General features: G+C 52.6%; 6 protein-coding genes across 6 annotated transcripts; 3 read left to right on the top strand and 3 right to left on the bottom strand.

Moving 5' to 3' along the window:
* Positions 1–190: 190 nt before the first annotated feature.
* aclL-8 (Cytochrome P450 monooxygenase aclL) lies at positions 191–2,371 on the bottom strand (the record flags this gene model as incomplete). The annotated part of the gene is made up of 7 exons (XM_032027112.1): positions 191–365; positions 419–582; positions 650–920; positions 990–1,103; positions 1,159–1,342; positions 1,401–1,956; positions 2,324–2,371. 7 exons carry the CDS (start codon positions 2,369–2,371, stop codon positions 191–193), a joined length of 1,512 nt encoding a protein of 503 aa, XP_031876469.1.
* Positions 2,372–2,737: 366 nt separating this feature from the next.
* CGGC5_v002524 (uncharacterized protein) lies at positions 2,738–3,868 on the top strand (the record flags this gene model as incomplete). The annotated part of the gene is made up of 1 exon (XM_032027113.1): positions 2,738–3,868. One exon carries the CDS (start codon positions 2,738–2,740, stop codon positions 3,866–3,868), a length of 1,131 nt encoding a protein of 376 aa, XP_031876470.1.
* Positions 3,869–9,248: 5,380 nt separating this feature from the next.
* KATG2 (Catalase-peroxidase 2) lies at positions 9,249–12,705 on the top strand (the record flags this gene model as incomplete). Its single annotated transcript, XM_032027114.2, has 6 exons — positions 9,249–9,546; positions 9,607–9,761; positions 10,182–10,254; positions 10,503–10,934; positions 11,046–11,181; positions 11,463–12,705. 6 exons carry the CDS (start codon positions 9,249–9,251, stop codon positions 12,703–12,705), a joined length of 2,337 nt encoding a protein of 778 aa, XP_031876468.2.
* A 1,579-nt stretch (positions 12,706–14,284) lies between these two features.
* On the top strand, positions 14,285–15,739 carry MCH4-1 (putative transporter MCH4; the record flags this gene model as incomplete). The annotated part of the gene is made up of 2 exons (XM_032027115.1): positions 14,285–14,765; positions 14,823–15,739. 2 exons carry the CDS (start codon positions 14,285–14,287, stop codon positions 15,737–15,739), a joined length of 1,398 nt encoding a protein of 465 aa, XP_031876461.1.
* Positions 15,740–15,790: 51 nt separating this feature from the next.
* Positions 15,791–17,720, bottom strand: CGGC5_v002521 (uncharacterized protein; the record flags this gene model as incomplete). Its single annotated transcript, XM_066150983.1, has 4 exons — positions 15,791–16,620; positions 16,693–17,111; positions 17,165–17,605; positions 17,659–17,720. The coding sequence occupies 4 exons, from the start codon at positions 17,718–17,720 to the stop codon at positions 15,791–15,793; spliced, it is 1,752 nt and encodes a 583-aa protein (XP_066009689.1).
* A 5,366-nt stretch (positions 17,721–23,086) lies between these two features.
* CGGC5_v002520 (uncharacterized protein) lies at positions 23,087–23,954 on the bottom strand (the record flags this gene model as incomplete). The annotated part of the gene is made up of 3 exons (XM_066150982.1): positions 23,087–23,646; positions 23,697–23,835; positions 23,889–23,954. 3 exons carry the CDS (start codon positions 23,952–23,954, stop codon positions 23,087–23,089), a joined length of 765 nt encoding a protein of 254 aa, XP_066009688.1.
* Positions 23,955–24,152: the final 198 nt, after the last annotated feature.

Below are 24,152 nucleotides of genomic sequence, written 5' to 3'. Positions count from 1 at the left end.
GAGGTTGACATTATCACGAGCCTACTTCGTTCAAGTCGCTTGGTCAACGGTCTTGTCTTTGCCAAACTTTGAGATACAGGTCTCAACATCACGGAAGAACGTAGCCTCAATGATACCACAGTTTAACAACAGAATGAGTTGATCCTATCTAGCCCGCCGATGAACAGGAAACGGGGCAAACACGAAGACTTTAGCCCTGTCTAGGTGTCAACTTAACCCACAGTCCCGGTTTCATCCAATTATTGTACACCGTTAGTCCGGGATAGTCCTTTTCAGGATTCCACGCATCGTTACTTCCGTGAAATTGGATGTCGTTGTGCCACAACAATTTGCCAATGATTAGACGCATCTCCATGTACGAAAGGCTTGGCTTTGGTCAGCAAAAGGCTTCGATGAGGAAATTCTAAGAGTAGCTTACTTGCGTCCAATACAGCCTCGTGGCCCAAGAGAGAATGCATTTGATGCACTAAACTTGTCGGTGCTGTTCTCTTTATCTAGCCAGCGCTCGGGCAGAAATTTGTAGGGTTCTTTGAAGTTGCGTTCGCTATGCGTGGCACCCCACATTGGCACAGAAACAGTTGTCTGCCAAAACGATGTCAGCCAGAAAATCAGTTCATGACTTCCATTGCAAGTCTGAGCAATGACATACGCCTTCTGGTATGAACGCCCCGTCAACGGTATCACCTCCTTGTGGCACTGTCCTCACAAACCCAATCGGTGCAGATGGGAAGACTCTCAGGCCTTCATCAATCACCGCACTCAGATAAGGCAATTTGACCAAATCCTCGAAGTTAATGTCAGCGTCGGATTGAAAGTTCGACCGTATCTCGTCAGTCAGCTTGTGTAAAACTCGTGGATGCCGCAGAAGTTGGTTGAAAAGCCCCGCAAGGAAGCCTGCTGTTGTTTCTGTCCCAGCAATTCTGTGAGGTTGTCAGCCCTGTTCGACTCAATACTGGGCACTTCTGGGTTCCTGCGATCAAACATCTTACATGAAGAGTGCGCCATTGACAATAACCTCGTTCTCATTGATAGACCCACTTTCCTGTTGCTTAAGCAAGTAGTAAAGAAAGTCTTTATGATCTGACCCAGACTGAGCCATGCGTCTAACAATGGAGTTATCAGCATTCTGTTGTAATAACTCATCCACAATGTACCTACTTTAGGATCTTTTCCCTACTATACTCGAGGTGTTGTATCCGGGTAGTTCGAATGCGCCCAGGTATCAACTTCAGAAGTTGCCTTTGGAAGTAGCCGTCCGCTTCAGCGATTCGTCTTGTAGCCTGTTCAAAGGCACCCGCCTTGATGGATGAGCTGATGAGCGGTACCCAGAAATGAAAATCCTCTATACCATGCACCGTTAGAAGCAAGTCATGAAAAACGATAGTCGATTTAAGACCCACCGCTTGTCAAGCACCCGAATGGCTCTCCCAAAGCCATATCTCCGATAATATCGAACGTTGTGTATGCGAACCAATCAATGACGTTCACAGGCTTTCCGAGCTTGGCAGACTCCCTCATCTTCAGCGAGAACACGTCGATGTACGACTTTACAATGTACTCCTGCTCCAACAAAGCCTTGGTGGAGAATGCATGCGAAAGCGCCCTACGCTGCCGCGCGTGGTCCGCGTCGTTGGCCATGGTAATCGTGGATACACCAGGCACCGATTGGATACTTCCCACATGTATGGGGTCCTTGTGGAAGTTCTTGTGGCCAGGTCGACTTCCGTAAATATCCTTCCATGCAGCTTCATTGTCGAAAGAGAGCTCGTTGGGCGAGACGCGGACGACGGGGCCATATTTGTCGTGGCATGCCTTCACCCAGAACGGGATGCGTCCACGGAGCAGGGCAATTACATACGGAAGCGGTGATATTCGAGCGAGAATGGGCCCTGGAAAGCGAGCGAGTGGGTGGAAGAATAGGTTGTAGACGACGCTCCACAGCGTCCACGCTGAAGTCTGGGTTTGGATGTCAGCATAAAGCTCGGATTTATGGCGAAACACGGATTTTACTTCCCCCAAGAATGAATGCAAGCAATCCTAAGTGCGCTAGCGGAGTGTCGGCAGTGTTATCTGAGGCTAGCACAGCCATCGTGGACGAACTCAGACGCGGCGTCTCTTACAGGATTTAGGAGGACGCAAATATGGAACTTAATAATATACGGCTTCGAAGATTAGCATCACAATAGGAATCATTTGGTTCATTCTATCTGGATGAGGCTTTCTTGGTATTTCTATAGCGACAGATTATTCCCTTCGCGTCTGCATACCCGGAACAAGTGCTTCAGCGCCACAAGCCAACTCTCTCGGTAAAGCTTTTCCTCACCTTGATTCCATGAACATCAGCCACACCGAGAATCCGTTCGAGCGACATTCCGCTACGCCTCCAACTTGTTTCTCCAAGCCTGAAACCAATCCCGGCACATCATTGGCCCAAATGCATAGCTTCGGCGCATCACCCGTATTTCCGGCCAGCACGCCCTAGGGCGGGGCGGATCCGATCGTTGTGGGGCATTATTTTCGCCGAAACTTCGGAAAATTCTCCACTTCCGGCTGGACGGTTCGGCTCCGGTTGGCCCGAAGCTTACTTCCCAACCCCGCCGGTGCGGGGATCGTCGGGAGCAAGTCTGGTGACGTTCAAGATAGGACGAATTTATCGTGAGATCGATGAACTATTAAATACATTGTGTTCAACCCTGATGGCCTGTTGTCTCTTCAGGCTTCTTCATCTCACAGCAACATGGTATCGACATTGAGCATTTCTTGCCTTTGCGGGGCAACTGCGCAACAAGTTAAGGCGCGATGTTCAGAGACAGGGCCCGTGAAGCTGTCAATCAATCACAGCGATGTCGACCGCCACTCCAGCGGTGTTCTTTGCACGTCTTACTACCCGATTGAGCAACCCGATGTCTCTAAAGGTCTCACGAAGCATGAAGGTGCTGAGGGATGGACGAGGTACTTCTGCTCGACCTGCGGTTGCCACGTCTTTCGAAGCCGCGTTGGTGTCATAGCTGTCATATGGGAGGCTGCTACGGGTGTCATTACGGATGCCACCGGGAACGGTGCCAACGGAGATGCGGTCTTTGTCCGGCATACCTCGGTGCCCGACACAAAGGACGGTGGCATTTCGGTATGGCTTTCGGAGATCGACGGGCAAACAATGGAGATACTTCAACACAACGGCGATAACGGCTCGAAAGAGATGCTGCCCTCAGTGCCGTCCCTTCTAAGCCCAGAATCGATGCCAGCCTCATGCGCTTGTCGCACGGTCAGCTTCCACATCACCCGCCCCGACGAAAAGAGCTATGTTCCGCACTCTGGCTACCCCGACCTGCAATACGCCGCCTGCTCGCACTCTGCTGAGTTCATGGGCAACGCCAAAAAGGACAAGTGGTGGATTCGCGCCGACGGGACGAAATACCTCGCAGGAACCTGCGCATGCCGCTCCTGCCGCCTCATCACCGGCTTCGAGATCCAGACGTGGGCCTTTGTCCCGCGCAGCAACATCTTCTTCCACGTCCCCAGCCCCGACGGCCGGCAGGCCGTCATGCCTCTCGACTTTAACGCCCTGCCTTCAGGCATCCTGCAAACGTACGGCTCCTCTCCCGGTGTCCTTCGGGAGTTCTGTGGAAAATGCGGTGCGACGGTCTTTTGGCACGACAAATGGCGTCCCGACGTCATCGACATCAGCGTCGGCCTCTTTCGCGCGAATGAAGGCGCAAGGGCGGAGACATGGTTGGACTGGTGGACCGAGCGGTGCAGCTTCGAGGAGGAGGCTGAAAGGGGTCGAACAGGAGAAGCCGCGCGCCTCGCACGAAGGCTTGTTGACGGTCTGGAACGTGGCCTGCGCTCAGGGGCAGGGGAAAGTTGAAGGGAGAAGAGAAAAAAGGAAACAAGTGATATTTGTAAAACAAGTCCCAAGAGCCGATGATTTAATCGGTAACAAAGGTCTGCAATGCCATTCCTTCAAGATCCAAGAATTCCTCAATGACAAATCGTGGCTATGTGTGTCTTGGCAAACGTCTATTTACGGGCAAAAGATGCGATTATCAATATCAATGAGAATAAGGCTGGAAATATGCCCCCCTGAAAAGCGTGGGCCAAGGAACTGGGTGGCAGCGAGTCATCCCATGTGCAACTCTGCCCTGTTTTAGAATGATTATAGCCGCTCTTCAATTCGGATGAAACATGTTGGTTGTTATTATTAAGATAGAAGACATAAACGACGTTTGCTGCATTGTTTAAGGGGCTGCTGCGGCCCGCTTTGTTGGTTTCCACCAGCCACATGACTCGGGACAGGTGGGATCTAGCGTCGGCCTGCCCAGCGCCCCGGGCCGGTGGACGACGGACGGACGGACGGACTCTCCTTTGGTGTGTTTTATCGGCTCCGGGGCGATGTGGGGCCTGGGGTATTGCGGTGGGCAGTCGGAGCTATGGATTCTCAACATGCTCTAGGCAGTCGGTGATTTTGGTACGTACGGAAGAGACGGCACCGGCAGTTGGTGCTGCGGTGATTTCGTAAAGCTGAGCTCAGCTTTAAGCTGTCGCGCTAGGCTCGCTTGGCAAGCTGAGTGAGAGAAGCGCGCGGGACGCAGCCGAACCCCGCAATCCATTTACTAACTGCCTAGGTAGACTATCTGCGGCTTGCATGGAAGAGTAAAGAAAGGTGGGTTGAATTGCGCTAGTTGAAGAAGGATGAACGAAATTGGATGAACGAAGTTGTAGGGAGTTCGGAGAGAGCCTTGCTTTTGCATCCACGTGGGTGGCTTTGAGGATGACATCGAGAGTTGGAAAATAGACACAACGCTGATAATTCGGACATGATCAAGATAACAGCAAAAAAGCACTGCAGTAGAAAGCATGAAGGAAAGAATGAGGACGGAATAGTCGGTTTGTTGACACCTAGTCCCGTCTTACCAAGAATATTTGAAAATAACAATCTGGCTAATACGTGTCTGCATCTGCATTGCCACTTTAGCTTACACCAAGGAGGTCACGCTTCCAAGCTGATTCCAAAACATTTACTATGACAAATGCATACGCTGCGATTGGTTTCTTGAAAAGAGCAGAACACATGCCCTTTCTTCCAAGCGGAATAGTGTGGCTTAAAGCCTCGGCGGAATCTTACACGTGCGTGAGACCTGCATCCATTGCTTTCCGAACTGACAAACTGACATGTTGATATGAGCAGATGCAACAAGTCTCCAGTTTGGTAGGCTACCTTGATTCTAACACTAACGACTAACCGGTTTCTGCGCCCCAATGCCGGTAATTGGCTGCGCCAACGGCATTCCAGCGGCGCGGCCGCCCACCGGCTAGAGGCGCCTCCTGAACGAGGCTTACAACGGTAGCCAATGGGAAATTTCTCATGAGACCACAAACATCCGTTTGGGGAAATAGGGATGAATGAACACTAAGACCAATCCAAAACCGTTTTGAATGCCCAATCCTCTGACTCGCTGGGTCGTTTTAGTTCGCGACAGTCTCGGACTGGAGAGTGAAGACTCTCTCAACAATGAATGAGGGCGATAGAAGTTCAACAAACTTGATCTGAGGCGTCACAACAATGCAAACTGAATGGTTCAACTGACTAGTGTAGCGGTTGTGTTGATAAGAATAATATCACGTGTCGTAAAGCCATGAGAATCTCGATGCAGTGCAGCTGAAACCGTACACCTCTTATCATAGCCTTTGGGCTGCGACTCACCGCAAGTATCACGAACTCGTACACGAACTCATGTTCAGAGTCCAACGGTGCATGCTTACCGTCTCACTTCACAACGCTGCGGTCGTCGTTTCATGGCCGTCTTGATGGAATGTGTGCCCCCAAAGTCACGGTCCTCACATCACGGACCAGACGCTCCTCGGAACCCGCCCAACATCCCCGTCGGGGTCCGAGACGGATGCGGACGCGACCGGTTCATGTCAACGAACGGCTTGCCCCTTCCGATCCAAACTGTATCTCGCGCGACCGCATGAAAGAGCAAATATCATCCCCGGAGGCATTGTACTTCCAGAGTACCATCGCGCTACCCCCTCGGTTCCAGACTATCAGCACAGAGTTTCGGAGCCGAAATAAAGTACACGAGAACGAATAACGCTATACTACCTACCAAACCCGTCACATGGAGGCAACCACCTTAACCGGATCAAGCTCAGCCCGCCTCGGTTGCCTGCAAGTCAGAACCGCGATTCTGTGCCTGCCCTTTAAAAGTCAATTGCCAGAGTGGCGGCTTGATTCATTTCCGTCGGAGAGCACGGCATGCAACAGCTGGAAGCGGCCAGTAGGATTGTTATGGTTTATAATCGGGTGTCGTCTGAAGGTTTGCGTTAACGATAGTGAAAGAGGGGCGGTCCTGTATGATTCATCATTGGGTAAGTTTGGGCATGTGAGGGTGTGAGATGAAATGGCGAAATTGGCCCAAACGCTGGATTGAAATTTCTCCCCTCACGCGCATTGCACCAGAATCCCATGCTTTGCAACACAGCAGAAAGTCTGCCATCAACACCGGACCACCCACGCGCACCCACGCCGCCAGAGAAGTTGAGACTTGGGGGGCGCTTGTCTGTCAACCATATCTTGACGGGCATGCCCAGGGCAACGACGGGCGGCTCCAACGAACAAATTCGGACATATTTCCCGTCGTTGGCGTTGCGACTTGGTGAATGTTTAGATGCCGAGACCAAGATGGTCCGATGCCAATAGGAACATCGGCAAGTGGGTTGGTCTGGTGTCGGCCGAGACCACATCACCCACGTTGGCCCAACATGACGGTCGCAGGGATGCACGTTGCATATTCCAAAAATTCAACTTGCCCAGAGAAATAGTGCTGCGCGACGCAGAGCAAAGCCAGGCGGCAACACGCAAGCAGAGTAGCACACACATGCACTTCGCAAGTCATCACATCCCGTCGCCAGCCAGTCACCAACGTCAGATTTGCAGTCGCGCAGCGTTTCTGAGCTGACCTTATTTGCGTTCACCAGCAGGGGACAGCGCAAGTCACAAGTCTGCATGTGATGAGCAGCCACCGTGCCAAGGCTCTTGGCGGGCTATAGCTGTCGTGGCTGTACGGACTATTACTCGCGGGCTATGTACTCTGTATCTTGCGCTCCTTTGCTTTGTAATGTAGTAATTTTGTAGTTATTATCTTGTCTGTTTTTTTTCTGCTTACTGCAACGTCCTGGTCGGCGACAGCGCAATCAGCCCGCTCACAACATGCAGTGCTGCGCTCAGGGTCTGGTCGCCCGTCTGTCGCCCATCTACCATCCTTAACCGGGCATACCCGAGGTCGCAGGATTTTCGGCCGACAGGTCTAGCTGCATGGAAACAAGGTAACTTCCATTTGGGGGATGGTTTGGGGTGGCCTGCGGGCAGAAACCCAAGAGGGAGGGAAACCTACGCGCATCCCACGCCGTTTCGCAAACCTGTCAAAACCGTCCAAGTCCGGCTGCGGATGGACGGTCGGCGGCGGCTCGCCCGCGCGCGGGGGTGCTCCTCCAAGCCACAGGGCCTCCAACCTTCTCCAACTACAGGTGATGGATATAGGGCTGAGTCAATGCACGATTGATGAAAAAGCTTCCTTCGTCCCATGTGTCTATCTTGAGTGTGTGTGTGTGCTACGGTTGCGTGTATGCGCAATGTGTGTGTGTGTCGGCCGCGGCCGCGGCCAGCTGCCCTCCCTCCCTCTTTCGATCCTCGATCAGGGGAGAAACCTAACCTTACTGCTGCTAGTGTACAGCAAACAGTAGCATGCGTGCGTGATTGAGCTCTTGGGACGCCAGAAGCCCGGGCAGGCTGGCAGGTACTTGTTTGTACCTACTTGCAAATCAGCGTGGCCAGCAGGGTTCTCCTCTTCAACTCCTCTTCGCGGTAGGGGGGCCTTACAGCTTATTTGCCAAGATGCATCTGTAGTCGAGGATGACGGAGGTTTCAATTACGCCGCTGCGCGCGGGTTCCTCCGCACAGCTGGGTAATGATCCGACAACGGGGGCCTTCTATTCGTCTTTACAAGGCAATGATGTGAATTCCCAAGGACCAAACGGCCTAATGGCCCAATGGCACGAGTCGGTATAGGGGCCCCAAACTTTATTATATTCAGGAGTGGACTCTTGGACTGGAGTCGCTTAAGAGTCGCTCAGTCACTCAGCCAAGAAGAGAGTGGACGAAGAGTGCCCGCTTGGAAACTGTCATGTCATAATTGGTCGCCATTGGCCCAGCTACCACCTTACTCTTCCAGTGACTTGGCACCGGCCCGCATCGCACAGGTCACGATAGCTCCCCGGATTTGTGACGTTATGCCTGTTACGGACGGGTGGACGGCCTCATCCCAGCTCATTCCCGGCCCTGCCATGGCCACCCCGGCGCACACTCGTCCAACTCCATAGGCAATCGGCGTAGGTTTCATCCAGATGGCCCTTCGGCTAGCGACAATCCCCTCCCAAAAAGTGTGTAAAGCGGGGGCTCCAAAACCGGGGCGTTCCTGTGTAGCACATAGTATTCGCTGGCGAGTGTCGCCCATCCCAATCAAAGGAGATTGTACAATGCGGTATACTGGTCAAGCGCTTATTTTGGATCGAAACCCTGCATGTCCCTGCCACGCCCATGTCACTTGTATATACCATGCAGCGCCTTTCCTAGGGATTACACAGGGGTTCCTTTCGACTACTTGGCAAAGACCCGTCTAGCACCTGCTGAAAGGATATCCGCTAAACAACTTTTTGTGGTTTCGCCAGGTCTTGGTCCTTTTTTGTGATTGGGGTTGCAGCCTTGGGAGAGGGCAATACCGACATGACTGCCGTTGTAGGAAGCTTATTACCAAGCCCCCGTCAGACTGGGTACTCACGTACTGCGCAGCTAGGCCTTGGGGAAGGACAAGACATCGCGGCTCAGACTCGGCCTTGGTACTTTGCATTGTTACTAATCGTGGATCTCACTGGAACCAAAATATTCCCACGTGAGTGACAAAGGGTCACCGACCACGAAGAGGAACAGAGGAAACCCACTCCCTTCTTGGTCCCTTGTTGCCTTTGAACGAGAGTTGTGGCGACTGCATCCGGGTTTCATACATATGCCTGGGTTCGTCCCATCTCCAGAGTTCGTGTTTCTGAGCAATCTCCCGGACCAACTCAACAGTCGTCGTCTTCTGAGTCTCACACCAAGTCTCGAACCGACTACTTGATCTCGGCGGTTCACTTGCTCTTTTCTTTTTGGAGCTTGCCTTAGGTCCCAGAAGCAAGAGACATTCTTCACCATGCACGCCAAACTGTCAAACTGGCTGTTGACAGCCTCAACCATCCTGCCGGCCGTCGCCGGTGAGGGATGCCCCTTCGCCAAACGCGACGGCGGCGTCGACAGCTCTCTGCCCAAGAGAGCCACCGCCGAGGGCTTTGGAAGATGCTCGACCATCAGCAACCAGGCTGGCGGCGGCACTCGCAGTCACGACTGGTGGCCCTGCCAACTGAGACTCGACGTTCTTCGTCAGTTCCAGCCCGCGACGAACCCGTACGGCGGCGACTTTGACTACACAGCAGCTTTCAACTCTCTTGATTGTATGTTGAAGCTTCATCATGACTCTTGAGCAAAGAACACGACACTAACAAGGACCACAGACGCGGCTCTCAAGAAGGATCTCACCGACCTCATGACCGACTCCCAGGATTGGTGGCCTGCCGACTTTGGCCACTACGGCGGTCTCTTCATCCGCATGGCCTGGCATAGCGCCGGCACCTATCGCGCCATCGACGGCCGCGGTGGCGGTGGAATGGTAAGCCGTTTGTTTTCGGTCTTCTCTCCTTCGTCACCTCCTCGCTCTGCCCCCGCCCCGCCCTCCGATGAGCCCCGGATGGGCGCCCCATCTTTCCTGATTCCAAATTCCCCTCTTGTGTGCCCCTGTCCGTTGTTTACATCGGACTTCGTTGGCTCATTTCACAAATTTTCACCTTCTGTGTTTCCTTCCTTTTTCTTGCCTCGCGCGGGAGATCAATTGGCTACCCGGAAGATTTCGTCCTATCCCGGACGAGAGCCAAGAGCTGCTAAGGCATCTCCTTGAGTCCTCTGCTCCACACGCACTGCACACAAGCGGACCCTGCCTCTGCCTCTGCCTTGCATCTTATCACACGGTCGCATCACTTTTATTCGTCTCGTCCATCGCCGTTTACTAATATTGGATTTCTCTCTCTTGCAGGGCCAGCAACGCTTCGCTCCACTCAACTCCTGGCCCGACAACCAGAACCTCGACAAGGCGCGCCGCCTGCTGTGTAAGTCGCAAATCCCTGGTCCCTCACTCGCTGGCCGGAGCCACCCCCGAGGCGGGAATCCCTGTTCGTGCACATCATCGACTCACTCGCCACATCACGGCGCACGCCGCCGCACGGGTGGCTGGGATGCGGATGTGGAGGCACAACGGGATGTCTCGCTGGTGGAGAAACTCTGGCCCCCGATGCTACTCTGTGATGAGTGCATTTGTTTGCTCTACCGAGACTGACAATTTCATCTCCTCTGATAGGGCCCATCAAGCAAAAGTACGGCAACAAGATCTCATGGGCGGACCTGTACCTCCTGACGGGCAACGTCGCCCTCGAGTCCATGGGTTTCGCGCCCATTGGCTTCGCCGGCGGTCGCCCCGACACCTGGCAGTCCGATGAGTCCGTCTACTGGGGCGGCGAGACGACCTTCGTCCCCAAGGGCAACGACGTCCGCTACAACGGCAGCACCGACATCAACGAGCGCGCCGACAAGCTCGAGAAGCCTCTGGGAGCCACCCACATGGGCCTCATCTACGTCAACCCCGAGGGCCCCGATGGCTCTTCCGACCCCGCCGCCTCGGCCAAGGACATCCGCGTCGCGTTCGACCGCATGGGTATGAACGATGAGGAGACGGTCGCTCTCATTGCCGGTGGACACGCCTTCGGCAAGACGCACGGTGCCGTCAAGAGTGGTGAGTTTGCTCTCTCTTCCCGTGCTCATTCCGGAGCTAGTGAAAGGCTGTTCCCACCGCTTCACCGCTCCTTTGTGCCGTGAGCATCTGCTGATGATTGAAATCCCACAGACAACATTGGCCCTGAGCCCGAAGCTGCTGACATTGGCGAGATGGGCCTTGGCTGGCACAACAAGGTCGGCGATGGCAACGGTCCTAACCAGATGACCAGTGGTCTTGAGGTCGTCTGGACCAAGACCCCCACCAAGTAAGTGATGAAAAATGAAATGACCTCTGCATATCCCCCATGTCGGAGTTGCCTTTCCCCCTCTTCTTGGCTCAATATTTGAGGCCTTTTCTCATATGCCGGACCGGTCATTTTGAGAAGGTCTTGAAGAGACGTTGAGAGAGACTTGCAGGGAGGCAAAAGAGGCGGCGTGAAAATCTATTTTTGGCCCCCGTCGGGTGATTATGTAGTGATACACACACATGCATACAACCACACACACACACACGCACACACACAAATGCTAACCCATGTACCTGCAGGTGGTCCAACGGTTACTTGGAGTCTCTTCTGCACAACAAATGGGTCCTCGTCGAGTCTCCCGCCGGTGCTCACCAATGGGAGGCTGCCAACGGCACCCTCGACTACCCCGACCCCTTCGACTCGACCAAGTTCCGCAAGGCGACCATGCTCACCTCCGACCTGGCCCTCATCAACGACCCGAGCTACCTCAACATCACCAAGCGCTGGCTCGACCACCCCAACGAGCTTGCTGACGCCTTCGCCAAGGCCTGGTTCAAGCTACTCCACCGCGACCTCGGCCCCGTCTCCCGCTACCTCGGCCCTGAGATCCCCAAGGAGACCTTCCCCTGGCAGGACCCCCTCCCCGCCCGCGAGGGCGACCTCATCGACGATGCCGACATCTCGCAGTTGAAGGCTGACATCCTCGCCGCGCCGGGCTTCGACGTCTCCAAGTACGCCTCCGTCGCCTGGGCCTCCGCCTCCACCTACCGCCACTCCGACAAGCGCGGCGGCGCCAACGGCGCTCGCATCGCCCTCGAGCCCCAGGTCAACTGGGTCTCCAACAACCCGACCCAGCTCAAGGAGGTCCTCGACGCCCTCAGGGCCATCCAGACCAGCTTCAACACCGGCGCCAAGAAGGTCTCCCTCGCTGACCTGATCGTCCTCGGCGGAGTCGTCGCCGTCGAGAAGGGCGCCAAGGACGCCGGCGTCGACGTCACCGTCCCCTTCTCCGCCGGCCGTGTCGACGCTACCCAGGAGCAGACCGACGTCCGCGCCTTCGGCTACCTCGAGCCCCAGGCCGACGGCTTCCGCAACTACGGCCGCGGCACCGCCCGCGCGCGCACCGAGGAGATCCTCGTCGACAAGGCCGCGCAGCTGACCCTCTCCGCCCCCGAGCTGACCGTCCTCGTCGGCGGTCTGCGCTCCCTCGGCGCCGTCTTCGACGGCTCCAACACCGGCGTCCTGACCTCGACCAAGGGCCAGCTCAACAACAACTTCTTCGTCAGCCTGCTCGACATCTCCACCGTCTGGGCCAAGAGCGCCGAGGACGGCGAGGCCTGGGTTGGCACCGACCGCAAGACCAAGGAGCAGCGCTGGACCGCTACCCGCGCCGACCTCGTGTTCGGATCGCACGCCGAGCTGCGCGCCATTGCCGAGGTGTACGCCATGTCTGACGCCAAGGAGAAGTTCGTCAAGGACTTCGTCGCGGCGTGGGACAAGGTCATGAACCTGGACCGCTTCGACCTCAAGGTCAAGAAATAGATACCTTATGCCTTCTTTTTTTCTTTGTTCTTTGTTATGAAAGGGGGGTTTAAATCGGCTTGGAGTTTTTGGGTGGGAAACTTTTACTCTGGTTTTAGTACACTTTTGACTCTTCACGGACATACTTCTTTTCTAGTTTACACAGAATTTGAGAATCTTCTTCAATAATCGGGTGCTCTCTGCTCGTGATGCCAGTGCTTTTATGTCTTGCTTCCCCATGTTTGCTGTTCTTGGGGCCCGTGGCTTTCATGTGCACCATTTCAACCTGACATTGCATATTTAGCTTTTTCCCTTCTCTTCTCTGCGCTACCCAAATGGGTTTCCATTTTTATCTAACCTTTCCTGAAACAATGCCTGTTGCCAACTCGCCATGCTATTTGTGCTGATAGGTGTGTTAAGTAACTTTGTATCTTCAACACGCTCACCTCTGAAGCCTGAGAAGCTATATTTGGTCACAAAGACTGGATACATACCCATTGCAATGACACTCTAAGTGTTGAAAAAATTGCGGCCTCGGTCCTGAACCGCCGATGCGACATGGAACAGTTGCATTTCTCGGAAGTCGGTTGGTGATTTCAGCGCATAATACACTCGAAAGCTTGGCTATTTGGAATAGGTTTGCCGAGTACCTCCTCTGAACATGCTTAATGTCCTTTTCTTGCTGCGTTCTTCTTTTTCATATTCTTGATATCCAATTGTTGAAGTATTGCATTGTCGCCGTTGCCGTTGTCGAAGTCTGTACTCATTATACATCCCAGTAGTTGAGCCAGACTCGTATGCGAGAGCAATTACGCGAAGTTTGCTAATATCGTAGTTGCATCTTACATTTTGCTCAACAAACATGTTCTCAGCTGGCGATGATATCCCGGGATCTGCGCTCACATCGGTTATGTACGGATTTAGACGGACAAAGGTCTCGAAGCTGATGAGCTGATAAATTTGACCATGTGGGGCTTCCATCTTGCTGCTGTCGTTCTGCAAATTCACTCCACCGCAGAATCATACCGGTAATTGTGAGATGGATTTCTTGAAGATGATGAATGAAGTTGTACACTTTCTCAATAAACGTTCAACCTGACTTCGAATTCATCATCATAAAGCCGGCTTTGCAGCCTGGACACACAACTTGAGCGCCGCTCTCACCAATCAGCATGCTTTGGGAGCTCCGCTCCGGGGTTGTCTTGCAGAGAAGCTAGCCGTAACGAGTTCGCCGGGAATGGCAAAAATAAAGCGACAGCCGGAGACCGATGGATTCCTCCCGCGTCTCTTGGATTGACCAACAGCACGTGCAGGTGGACCCGATGAACTATTTGGCTAACTTCAAAATCGGAGTTTTATGAACTCCATTTTCTTACACTTACAAGCTTTTGTTGTTCACCCTGCTTGTAAAAGTTCACCTGCAAAGCGACATCTTCAGCAACCCCCATCTCGGACTATTTCGAAAAGGGCTGTCTGCATTAGCTGAGCAAATATCCGTGATACTCGGACAACTGTCTTTACCGCTTCTTTCGATACGCACTTCACCAATCCCGCTCTCGCCTGGCCCATTAAGCCCAACTTACACTGCGTCAGACACAAGATGTCAAAAACAGCGGTGGAGACCTCCTCCATACTACTGAGAAACATCAACAACCCGGGCTCATCGGCGACATCGGCCATCAGGTACGAAGAGACAACGTCATACGACGAAGAAAGATCAAGATCGAGGGAAAGGGACAGAAGTCACTATGGAGGCCAGGATGCATCCAGTGTCACAGAGCTGACCTTCCCGGAAGGCGGTCTCAGTGCGTGGCTAGTGGTGTTCGGATCGTTCTGCGCTATGCTTTCTGTCTTCGGTCTCATCAACTCTGCTGCGGTCTTCGAGTCGTATTTCTCAGAACATCAGTTGGCAGATCACTCGCCCTCGGAGATTGGATGGATTTTCAGTCTGTACCTTTTTATCGTCTTTTTCGTCGGCATCCAAGTTGGGCCATTGTTTGACGCCTATGGCCCCCGTGGACTCGTCGTTGCCGGTGGCATGTGTATCTCAGCGAGTCTTCTACTGTTAAGCCTGTGTAAAGGTACGTGCCACCAACTGAAAATACTCATGAGGCGGCTGACTGACACCGGGACTTTAGAGTACTATCAAATCCTACTTGCTTACTCAATTCTTGGTGGGTTGGGCGGCGCTCTGCTCAACTCCCCATCATACGGCGCTATTGCCCACTTCTTTGACAACCGCCGTGGTTTTGCGACTGGTGTTGCCGCGACTGCCGGCTCGATTGGCGGAATCGTATATCCCATCTTGCTCCAGAACCTCTTTCCCACACTTGGCTTCGCCCCGACAGCAAGAATCTTGGGATTTATCCTTCTTGGTCTCACGATCCCTGCGACATTGTTCATCCGGTCTCGGCTTCCGAAGAAGGACGGACCAACTTCCATCTGGCCAGACTTCAGCGTTTTTCGGAATGTGAAGTTCACCCTCTCAGCAGTCGGCATTTTCTTCATGGAATGGGGTCTATTCGTACCCATCACCTACATCATCTCATACGCAGCGAGCACACAGAAGAGTACTGTCCACTCCTACACAATCCTCTCGATTCTGAACGCTGGCTCCGCGATTGGGCGTTTCCTACCAGGCCTTGCTGCCGACAAGTACGGCCGTTTCAACGTCATTCTCATCACCATTGCCATGTGTTTCATCACTGTCTTTGGCCTGTGGCTGCCGTCTAAAGGGTCTCGACCCATGCTCCTCGCCTTCGTTGCTCTGTTCGGTTTCGCAAGTGGCAGTAACTTGGGCCTTGTCCCGGTATGCCTTGGGCAACTATGTGATGCGCGAGATTACGGACGGTATCTGTCAACGGCGATGATGATGGCAAGTTTCGGGACGCTGAGCAGCCTTCCCATCGGAGGCGCCATCTTGCAGTCGGGGAAGGACGGCCAGAATTGGAACGGCTTAATCATGTTCTCTGGGGCTTCCTACATCCTGGCTTTCATCTGCTACGCCTCCGTACGAGTCCTAGCAGTTGGGTGGAAAATTGCGGCAAGGTTTTAGGGTCTTCTCATTGGAATTTCTTTTTGACACATGTGAATTTATCGGGAGCAGCTAGGCCCCAACAGCAGGCACAGCAACGGACAACAATGGTGCGTGCTGTGCAGTTCCCAAAGTATCGCGCTCCCCTACACTTCCTTGTGCCCATGGCCGTCTGATAGTACACTTCCATGCCAGCGCCGGATCAAAATACATGTTGACAACAATGTCTTCATCCCGTATTTGATATAACTTCTTGATGGTCTCGTTAGTGAGAACATTGGCCCTCTTGACACGCTGATAGTGCTTTTCATCATCAAACATAATGTCAAACGTCAACTCAAAAGGCCCGCTGTTCTTGGACCGCACAACGCTTGCCACGTCTCTCATTGTGGCAGGACCGGTCGGAACGGATTTGGTCTTGATCTCTTCCGGGGAGATCTTCAGAAAGTTGTCGAGGTTGAAGAACTGCTTGCCAAAGTTTTCGTCATTCACAAACGTGCCTGCGCCGGCCGTAGATGACTTGATCGGAAAGATGGTTGGGTCAGTCGGATCGTCGATCTCCATCAAGTGATACAGACTGAATTTGAAAACGGCACCTGCGTCTTGCTCGTGTGGACTCAGCGGGCTTGCGAAGTTTCCCGTAGTCGCAAGAATGCCAGGGTAGTAGAGATGGAGGCAGGAGACTCGGGCACTGTTGCAAATAGCCATGGCCTTCGCTGCTGTAGGGGCAACGACTTCCCCAAGCACGCCGACTTCGTGAGCAGGCTCAGAGTTCGGCTCCAAAGGTCCCATGATGGCATTCCGACCATAAACGTGGAAGATGAGACGACAATCATCGGATTTATCGAGCTCTGGGAACAGTCCTCGGGTGTAGTTTCGCACCCGGTTCTCGAGGAAGTCGTCTAGCTGGGAGATGAGTATTGGGTCCCGGAAGCCACCAATAAAAATCGCCCGATGCCCTACAAGGGACACACCCTCAAGCTTGATTTGATAAGTCGGAGTTGGAACAAAGCGGGATCCCCAGCAGCGGGTCGTTCGACCATCTTTTAGCACTTTGTACTGTGCTTGATCAAGATGAAGCACTCCTCCTGGGCCAGGAAGCTGGTCTGGCCTTGTCTTTTCATAGAGTGAGTGTGCTGCTACTGAGAGTGGGGTGCATCTCTCAATAGGGTTCAAGGGCGTAAGGTCAAAAGAATCTTTCCGAATCGTAGCAATCATCGAGCGACCTTTAGGAACAGCACACTGGCCGCCGCACTCGAGAATCTTCCCCAGATGGAACGCAGGGGCTCGCTCAACACCAAGGTTCATGCAGAACGCCGCGAATGGCGAAGGGTCGTATGCGCGGCCTGCCACAATGATGTCTGGCTTCTCCTCTTCGAGAGCTTTGATGAACCTGAAGGTAAGGTGAGTGAGAGCTCTGCTCAGACTGGTTCTGACTTGACTTACGGCTCAGGTCCCATCTGGGCGACGATATCAACGGCCGAGTCAATATCCTCGGGGGTAAGAGGGGGAACAGGCCCACAGGGGCTGATTTTTCCGTCTTTGAGCTTCTGCCGAATAAGGCCCTTCGGAACCGCGGCACCAATTGTGGCAACTTTGAACTTGAAGCCGTTGTCCTCAATAATCTTGTTGACAATGGCGAGAATTTCAGCAACGTGCTTGTCGCTGCCGTCACCACCGGCACTGCTAATGAGGAGCTTCATGCCATAGTGGGCACAGGCTGTGATGTATGGCGTTAGGTCGCGGATGTATGATTCATCGGCAACTGTCTTTCTGCCCATGCCCAGTTTGAATGGCCCGCCATCCGTGCTGCCAGAGTCGATAACAATAGCATCAGGGCGGTGCTCATGAATTCCGAACCAGAAGTGATCGGACTTGTATCCGTATCTTTGATCTTCGGTGTTAGTGTCATTGCTATGAACAGACAGGTAATGTCTCACCCCAACATGGCATTAGCCGTGAGAATGCGGATTTCGTCCGCTTGCTTTGAGAATTTGACCATGCCGAATAACTGATGCGAGGGAAATTTTCCGCAGTAATTAACAACCAACCACATGAGACATGAAGAGATTTTCCGTAAGAGCGATCTTCACACATCAGGGTATGAGGATGTGGGCATAATAAAACCTAGGTTGACGGACACTGGAACTTGGTCGAGAGTGAACGTAGCATCGTGGAATGCAAGTTGACCAACAGAGTCGCATGAGACGGAGCTGGCAGGCTTCGGTTGTAATCCGCAAAGTGACTTGCGCTCGGCAAATGTCCGCAAATACATCCGTCAAGTTATTAGATACATCTCGGCTATGTCCCGCATTGAGGTGACGGAAGAACAAGCAGTGGTTGAGCAACTAGGCCCACCTAGCCCGATAACCCCGCACATCCCACCGGCTCCGCAAACCTCATTGCTAGTAACAGGTGCGGACGCAGATGTCCAGCTATCTTCGTTGCTGAGCATCTTTCCCTCCTACATGTATCATCCATCGATTTCAGAGGACATACCGCAAAACTCTTCCACGGCACAATGAGTGAAGGGAGCGGGTCCCCGCAGGCTAGAATGCCGGTGGCGTGTGACCCATGTAGGAAGGGCAAGAGAAAGGTATCGAAGCCCCTGACTCCTGAGCGACCATTCTAGTAGGGCCAATAGCTGACGTCAATCCGAAGTGTGACCGCATGTTACCCTGTTGCGGATATTGTGCGAAGACAGGCCGAAAGTGCGGTGTGCCGGATGTGCTGGATTTGCAGTCTTGTTCCAGGCAGAAGCGCCAGCGGGTTCCGAAAGGGTACTATCCGCTCACCATCCACACCAGACCCGCGGACATGACTGACTTCGACACAGATTTGTTGAGATTCTCGAATCAAAGGTCAAGGCCTTGGAGCAATCCATCCAGAAGCAACGAGCCGAGCTTGAGTCACTCTCCACACAGGCCGAATATTCACAGCCGATGGGTACAGGCCCAGCCAACACGCCAGCAGCAACCATGTCAATGGATTCAGGTTTAGCGCCACACGTCAGGACTGCGAATGATCTCCCCAGTGCTTCAGGCGAATTACAGGACCACCCAAGCTGCCCAGTGAGTGCGAACACAGTAGTCTCGCTCAGCAGAATGAACGAACGAAGCGAAAGCGGCTTGTTCAGTACGATGTCGGTGATTTACGCGATTCTGTCCGCAGATGGGAGTGACCCAATTAGCTCGTCTCATCTGCGATCATGTTTCCATCCCCAAAGTATCAACTCCGATCAGTTTGCCGTGCCAGCCATGATTGAAAAGTTTATTATCATGGAGGGCGTAACATTTCTTGCGACCTACAAGAAAGCATTCCATCTGCGTTATCCTTTTCTTAACATAGAAGTCTTGACAGCTAAGCTGACGCAATGTGAATCCGACCGCAACATACAACACCTTGTAAACGCTAGCCCCGCAGAGCGCTTTCAGATATTCTGCGTTCTTGCCATTGGTATTGTCATCGAAGGTCACCGGATTTCATTTGCCACCCAGATTGAAGGCAACCTCTGCCTTCTGGCCCTCAGTCATCTAGAGGAGATCTTCAAACATTCACAAAGCTGGGATCAAGTCCGGACAATACTACTTTTGGCTATATATAGCATGAGCCGGCCTTCAGTAGGTTGCACATGGCATCTGATTGGACTTGCTGTCAGAATCAGCATGGGATGCGAACATAATTCGTGCCCTTCATCAGACGTCCCAGAACCCCCAATCAGCACTAAACGAGCCGTTCTTTGTACATACATGCTGGAACAGATGGTTTGCCGCGCCTTATCCAGAGTTTCCAGCCTGACTGGCAGTGAATTTCCACATCAGGTGAGAACGCAGAATCAGCTGCAAGTCTGCGGGTCACAGCTAATACTAGCAGTCTTCTCAAACCTTCACTGTGGCTTCAGGAGAAGTTGAAGGTGATGTCTGGAAGTACTGGGTTGCTCATAGTCAGCACTTGGCGGACAGTTTCACGGAGCCTCTGTGCGAAAGCTCTATTATGCCTTTAGCCCACTCGATCAGTCATCTTAGGAGCTCTCAGCCCGCGAACTGTTCAACAGAGGTGCAGCGGTTGCTCGACCAAGAATACCTCTGCGATATGGTCTCTCTAATGTTGAGAAACACAGCAGTCGCATCTACCACTCTTGAAAAGTATTGCCTATTTGTGTCCATCATGTTACTCCGGCGGCTTTTACATGAGGAGGAGCCCTTGGTCTCTTGGATCAAAGGCATGATGGTCTACAGGGCTGGCATGTTGTGTCTGAAAAGCACGAGAGTACTAGACAGGATGTCCCAAAATGAGGAGCTGAGTGCCCCTCTCTCGGAGACGCTGGATAAGTGCTCACAATACCTGTCACGAGTATGCATAGACTTCAAGGGCTTGGCATTACACAAGTCAAGATTTGATGCAGTCTTGCATTTGTACGCCATAACGAAGAACGGAAACCACTACAGCACAGGTAATATGGAACGGCAGACTACCCGCGTCCCTTTACCGATATTTGAAGACGAGAAGATAGCGTTGCAGGCAGCTCATTCGATACAGAACCGATATCACGATAGTCGAGCCTCCCAGCCGGGCCTGCATCGCGGAATGTCACGATTGGTGTCATGCATCAGACTGGAATCAGATCAAGAGATTCGCCTGTTTCATGTCTTGTTGGCTACATCAGAATGAAGTTGGTGTCTGCTTGACTCTGACAGTCTCCAAACAAGGCTTCCCAAACAGTAGAGTCGTTCCACTCTGCCACAAATGAACCTAAATCAAAATCGCTTCCATCAAAGCCCACTCCATTATGCGTTGCATTGAGCCAGGTGGCAGGGACTGAACCGGCTTGTTGGGCCCGAGGGTCCTCATAGACGGCGCAGTAGCAGGGTTGCAGGTGTTCGGTGGGCAGATGGCAAGCAAGTTGTGCTGTGATTAAGTCGTCTGAGAAGCATCCCGGTGAGACCTCTATAGGATACGTCTCATTTGAATTGAGCTGAGCTGCATTCGATCCGTTTGCCGATGTAGCTGTGAGCTGTCGACCGCTGTATACTTCGCCCTCTCTGGAGACGACTCTGAGAACTTCGCGGCAAAGCAGGTCGAAGTAGCCCACGTACTTTGGGATCAGTTGTTGAGAAGTGACTTGTTCGGCCATGCGGCTCATTGTTCTGGTGCACAGTCTCAACATTGCCTTGCACTCGAGAAGTCTTCCACGAGGCGACGGTTCCTTGTATAAACTTGGTGTCCCATCTTTTCGTGCTGACCCGTCTGATCGAGTCTGGAATTCCATAATTATGGTGTAAAGGATCGAGAACCCGGCTGTGAGAACTCGATAAAGCCTTCCCGCGGTGGGTTCGACTTTGGCGTCTCCGGCCAATTCTGAATAGAGAGTTATGACGTTGCTACCCGCGTCATATAGCTCATCGATGAGATCGATCGGCTCAATGAACTCAGAGGTGGCCGGCGTGGATTTCATAGATAGACAGATAAGAAAGAGCTGTTCTTGGTGAAAATGAAGGTCAATCCATCTTCCATCATTCAAGAAACTGCTGTCGTTTGACGTTGATCCGATACGTTTTTGTTGATACTGTCTGCTTCGACACTTCCAGTCTAAGAGTTCTTTGAGATGATTATAGTATAGCTTCCAGACCTCCGTCTTGATTGTCACGCTCTTGCGACCTGAATCATCGGCGCTAGGGTGATTGTGTTTGGTGACGACATGCCTTAGCCTTCCGAAATCGCGGAAAGCCCGGGAACTTATTTGTCGGAGCTGAAAATGCGAGATTGCTAATGACATCTTTGTCAAAGTATTCGACGGGTTTCTGTTTTGAACGAGCTCGTCCAGTGACGCATATGGTAGTAAGACTTGAGCGTCCTTCAAGTCTGCATCGTCCAGGTTTGCTGGAAGCGCAACCGTTATATCGTCATCTGCAATCCCGAATGGTCTGCCGAGAGTCGTGCTCACGTATCTGTCAACACCGTAGCACTGCCAAAATACGCGGCGTTGCATCTGTTCCTCGAATGCGGGCACGCGTTGCATCGGTCGAAGATGAAAATTGCAGGCGACGCATGCTCTGAGACAGAGGAAAGTCAGATCCCAAAGGCTAGCACCAATTGCTTGGAACAGGCGATACCGGGTGATGAGAAGAAGATTTTGTATACCAGTGATGCCGTGAAGAAGGTTGACTTGGCTTATGTCTCGCATTGCGACAGCGAAAAGGTCATTAGGGCTTACAAGGCCCTGTTCGTCGTTTTCGATGTTTTGAACGCATAGTTCCTGATTCCGATAAACCGCTCCAGTGGCCATTATGGCATACGCGCGAAATGATTCCTCTGGAGAAATGCTCGTCTCTGGAGAAGCAATGGTTTGAAGAGCTTTGATTCTCAGACCCTCCACCACATGTCCTTCGATGTACGGGTACCGGGAGAGTGACCTTCTCGTGTAGGTCTCAAACAATGAGTCTATCATAGTCGGTGACAGACTTGACAATGAATTCGATATTGTACAAGCTGTCGTGTTCCGATGGTAACTGGGAGGCCAGCTAAGTGTCCCACTCGACTTTGCTACCTCGGTCTTGATTTTCGCGAATATGAGGTCAATGAATCTGAACTGTTCTTAACGTCTCTGAGGATCCTTATGGGTACGGGATGAATTACCCCATACCGTGTTCATTTGTGGGAGCACCGATCTCATTTGGTGATGCATCAGGCCAGTGGCTTCTCATATCATGATTGCCGGGACTGAGATCTTCAGCAGCCGTCGGGCGCCCACCTTCCTTGCGCTTACTATCTAGGAGGGCTTTGACCTCTTGCTCTTGTTTCTGGAGCTCGCGAACCCTTTCTTGAAGGGACTCAACATAACTTGCACAAGATCAGATACACATTTGCAACTGAGGGGGCTGTATCGTACCTTCGATTGTAGGGGCTCGAACTCGACACACCGGCTACCAAACAGTCCACGTTGGCTTGCTCACAGGGACCGCACCTCGGCATTTGTCCGTCACACTAAAGGATAGGGGAAAAAAGTGAGCTTCAGCAGCCGGTGGGATAAAAAGTTACTGACCCTCACTTTGCGCATTCGGCATCTTGCGCATGTTGGACGTAAAACTTGGCGCTGTGGTGATTCCATTAAGACAACTCCAGTGACATGAACAGTGTCAATGATTCGAAAGCAGTGTTTCTGGTGTGAATGAGTAGAACCCGGTGAACAGGCTAGCATTTAGGTGCAAGCAGTGGAGAGCACGTAGGGTTGCTGTCAGCGATGAACGGTCACAGGTGAATTCTTGGCACGGTTACGCGGCACTGCTAGTTCATTTTCATTGTTAGACTAGCTAGAAGCGCCATCCGCATTCTGCAGCGTGGGTGCCCCGGGGGCATTACATGCACGCACTAGAAAATGGCCATGATGTTCGCGGGGCTCGCGACTCCACCGGGCAAGTTGAGCGGTTGGCTGGTTACAAAGAATGTCCATCGGTCCAATTCCTTGCATCTCTTGGAGAGCGCCTCAAGGCTGAATTGCTCACCGATGGGCATGCCCCAGCCTGACAGAAATACCTCGTGCAGTTTCAGTCTACCACCCTCAGTGACGGGAGGCCACGACTCATACGCGTTAGTATCTCCGGCCACAGCGGCGAATCCAGCCTCCCAGTGCCAACAAGCACTATCAACACTTCCGGCCACCCCCATGTATTTGCAATCAGCACCCTCTCGGAGACCCATTTGGTCTTTTTCCGTCTCGTTGAGTGCCTCATACTGAAGCTGGTAGCCGCTGCGAATGAGTAAAATGTCGCCTTCCTGAAACTTGATTTCATGTGAATCAGCAATTATCTGCAGATCTGTATATGGAATTTCGAAACTGTCGAATGCGTTGTAAGAAATATTCTTTTCGGCGGCATAGTCCGCCCAGTCGAGAAGGACACCCCTGGAAGCAATGGGGTGTTCAGCCAGGTCTGCGAGACTTAGCTCAAGAATCACAAGCGATTGCCGTCATTATACATACTCTGAATGCCAATGCGCGTGTTGTTGTAAGGTCCCGATATGTCGTTTTGGGTGATATGATTGTAGAATTTTCTGCCCTCCAAGTATGGCATATGCCGTGGGCCATCCCAGTGAGTAGAAGCCTGGGTGTTGATGGACATCTAAAAGGTCAGCGAGAGATGTTCTAGTGACGCCCGGTGTATATGCAGCTGACCTCATCGTCGTTGGAAACCTCCTTGACAATTATATTGTGCTTCAATTTCGCCCGCGCCGGATTCATGGGACGCAGGGGTTGATCCAGTGGCAAGCTGTCATGGTGTGAGCCTTGCCTTCCAGACTTCGCGAACCGGGAACCCACTTCAGAGGAATCACCTCCCCAGTCCGGATATTTGACACAGCAGCTTGACGGGTAACCTCTGCAGTGATGAGGTTTGTTCTACCCAACTGGTCATTTTTGCCCCAAAGTCCCCAGGCCGAA

The sequence above is a fragment of the Colletotrichum fructicola genome (genome assembly GCF_000319635.2).
Source record: "Colletotrichum fructicola Nara gc5 chromosome Unknown KSG_Nara_v1_contig01, whole genome shotgun sequence".
Classification (NCBI taxonomy): Eukaryota; Fungi; Ascomycota; class Sordariomycetes; order Glomerellales; family Glomerellaceae; genus Colletotrichum; species Colletotrichum fructicola.
The sequence above is the reverse complement of the archived record's forward strand: the minus strand, read 5'-3'. Positions and strand labels throughout refer to the sequence as shown.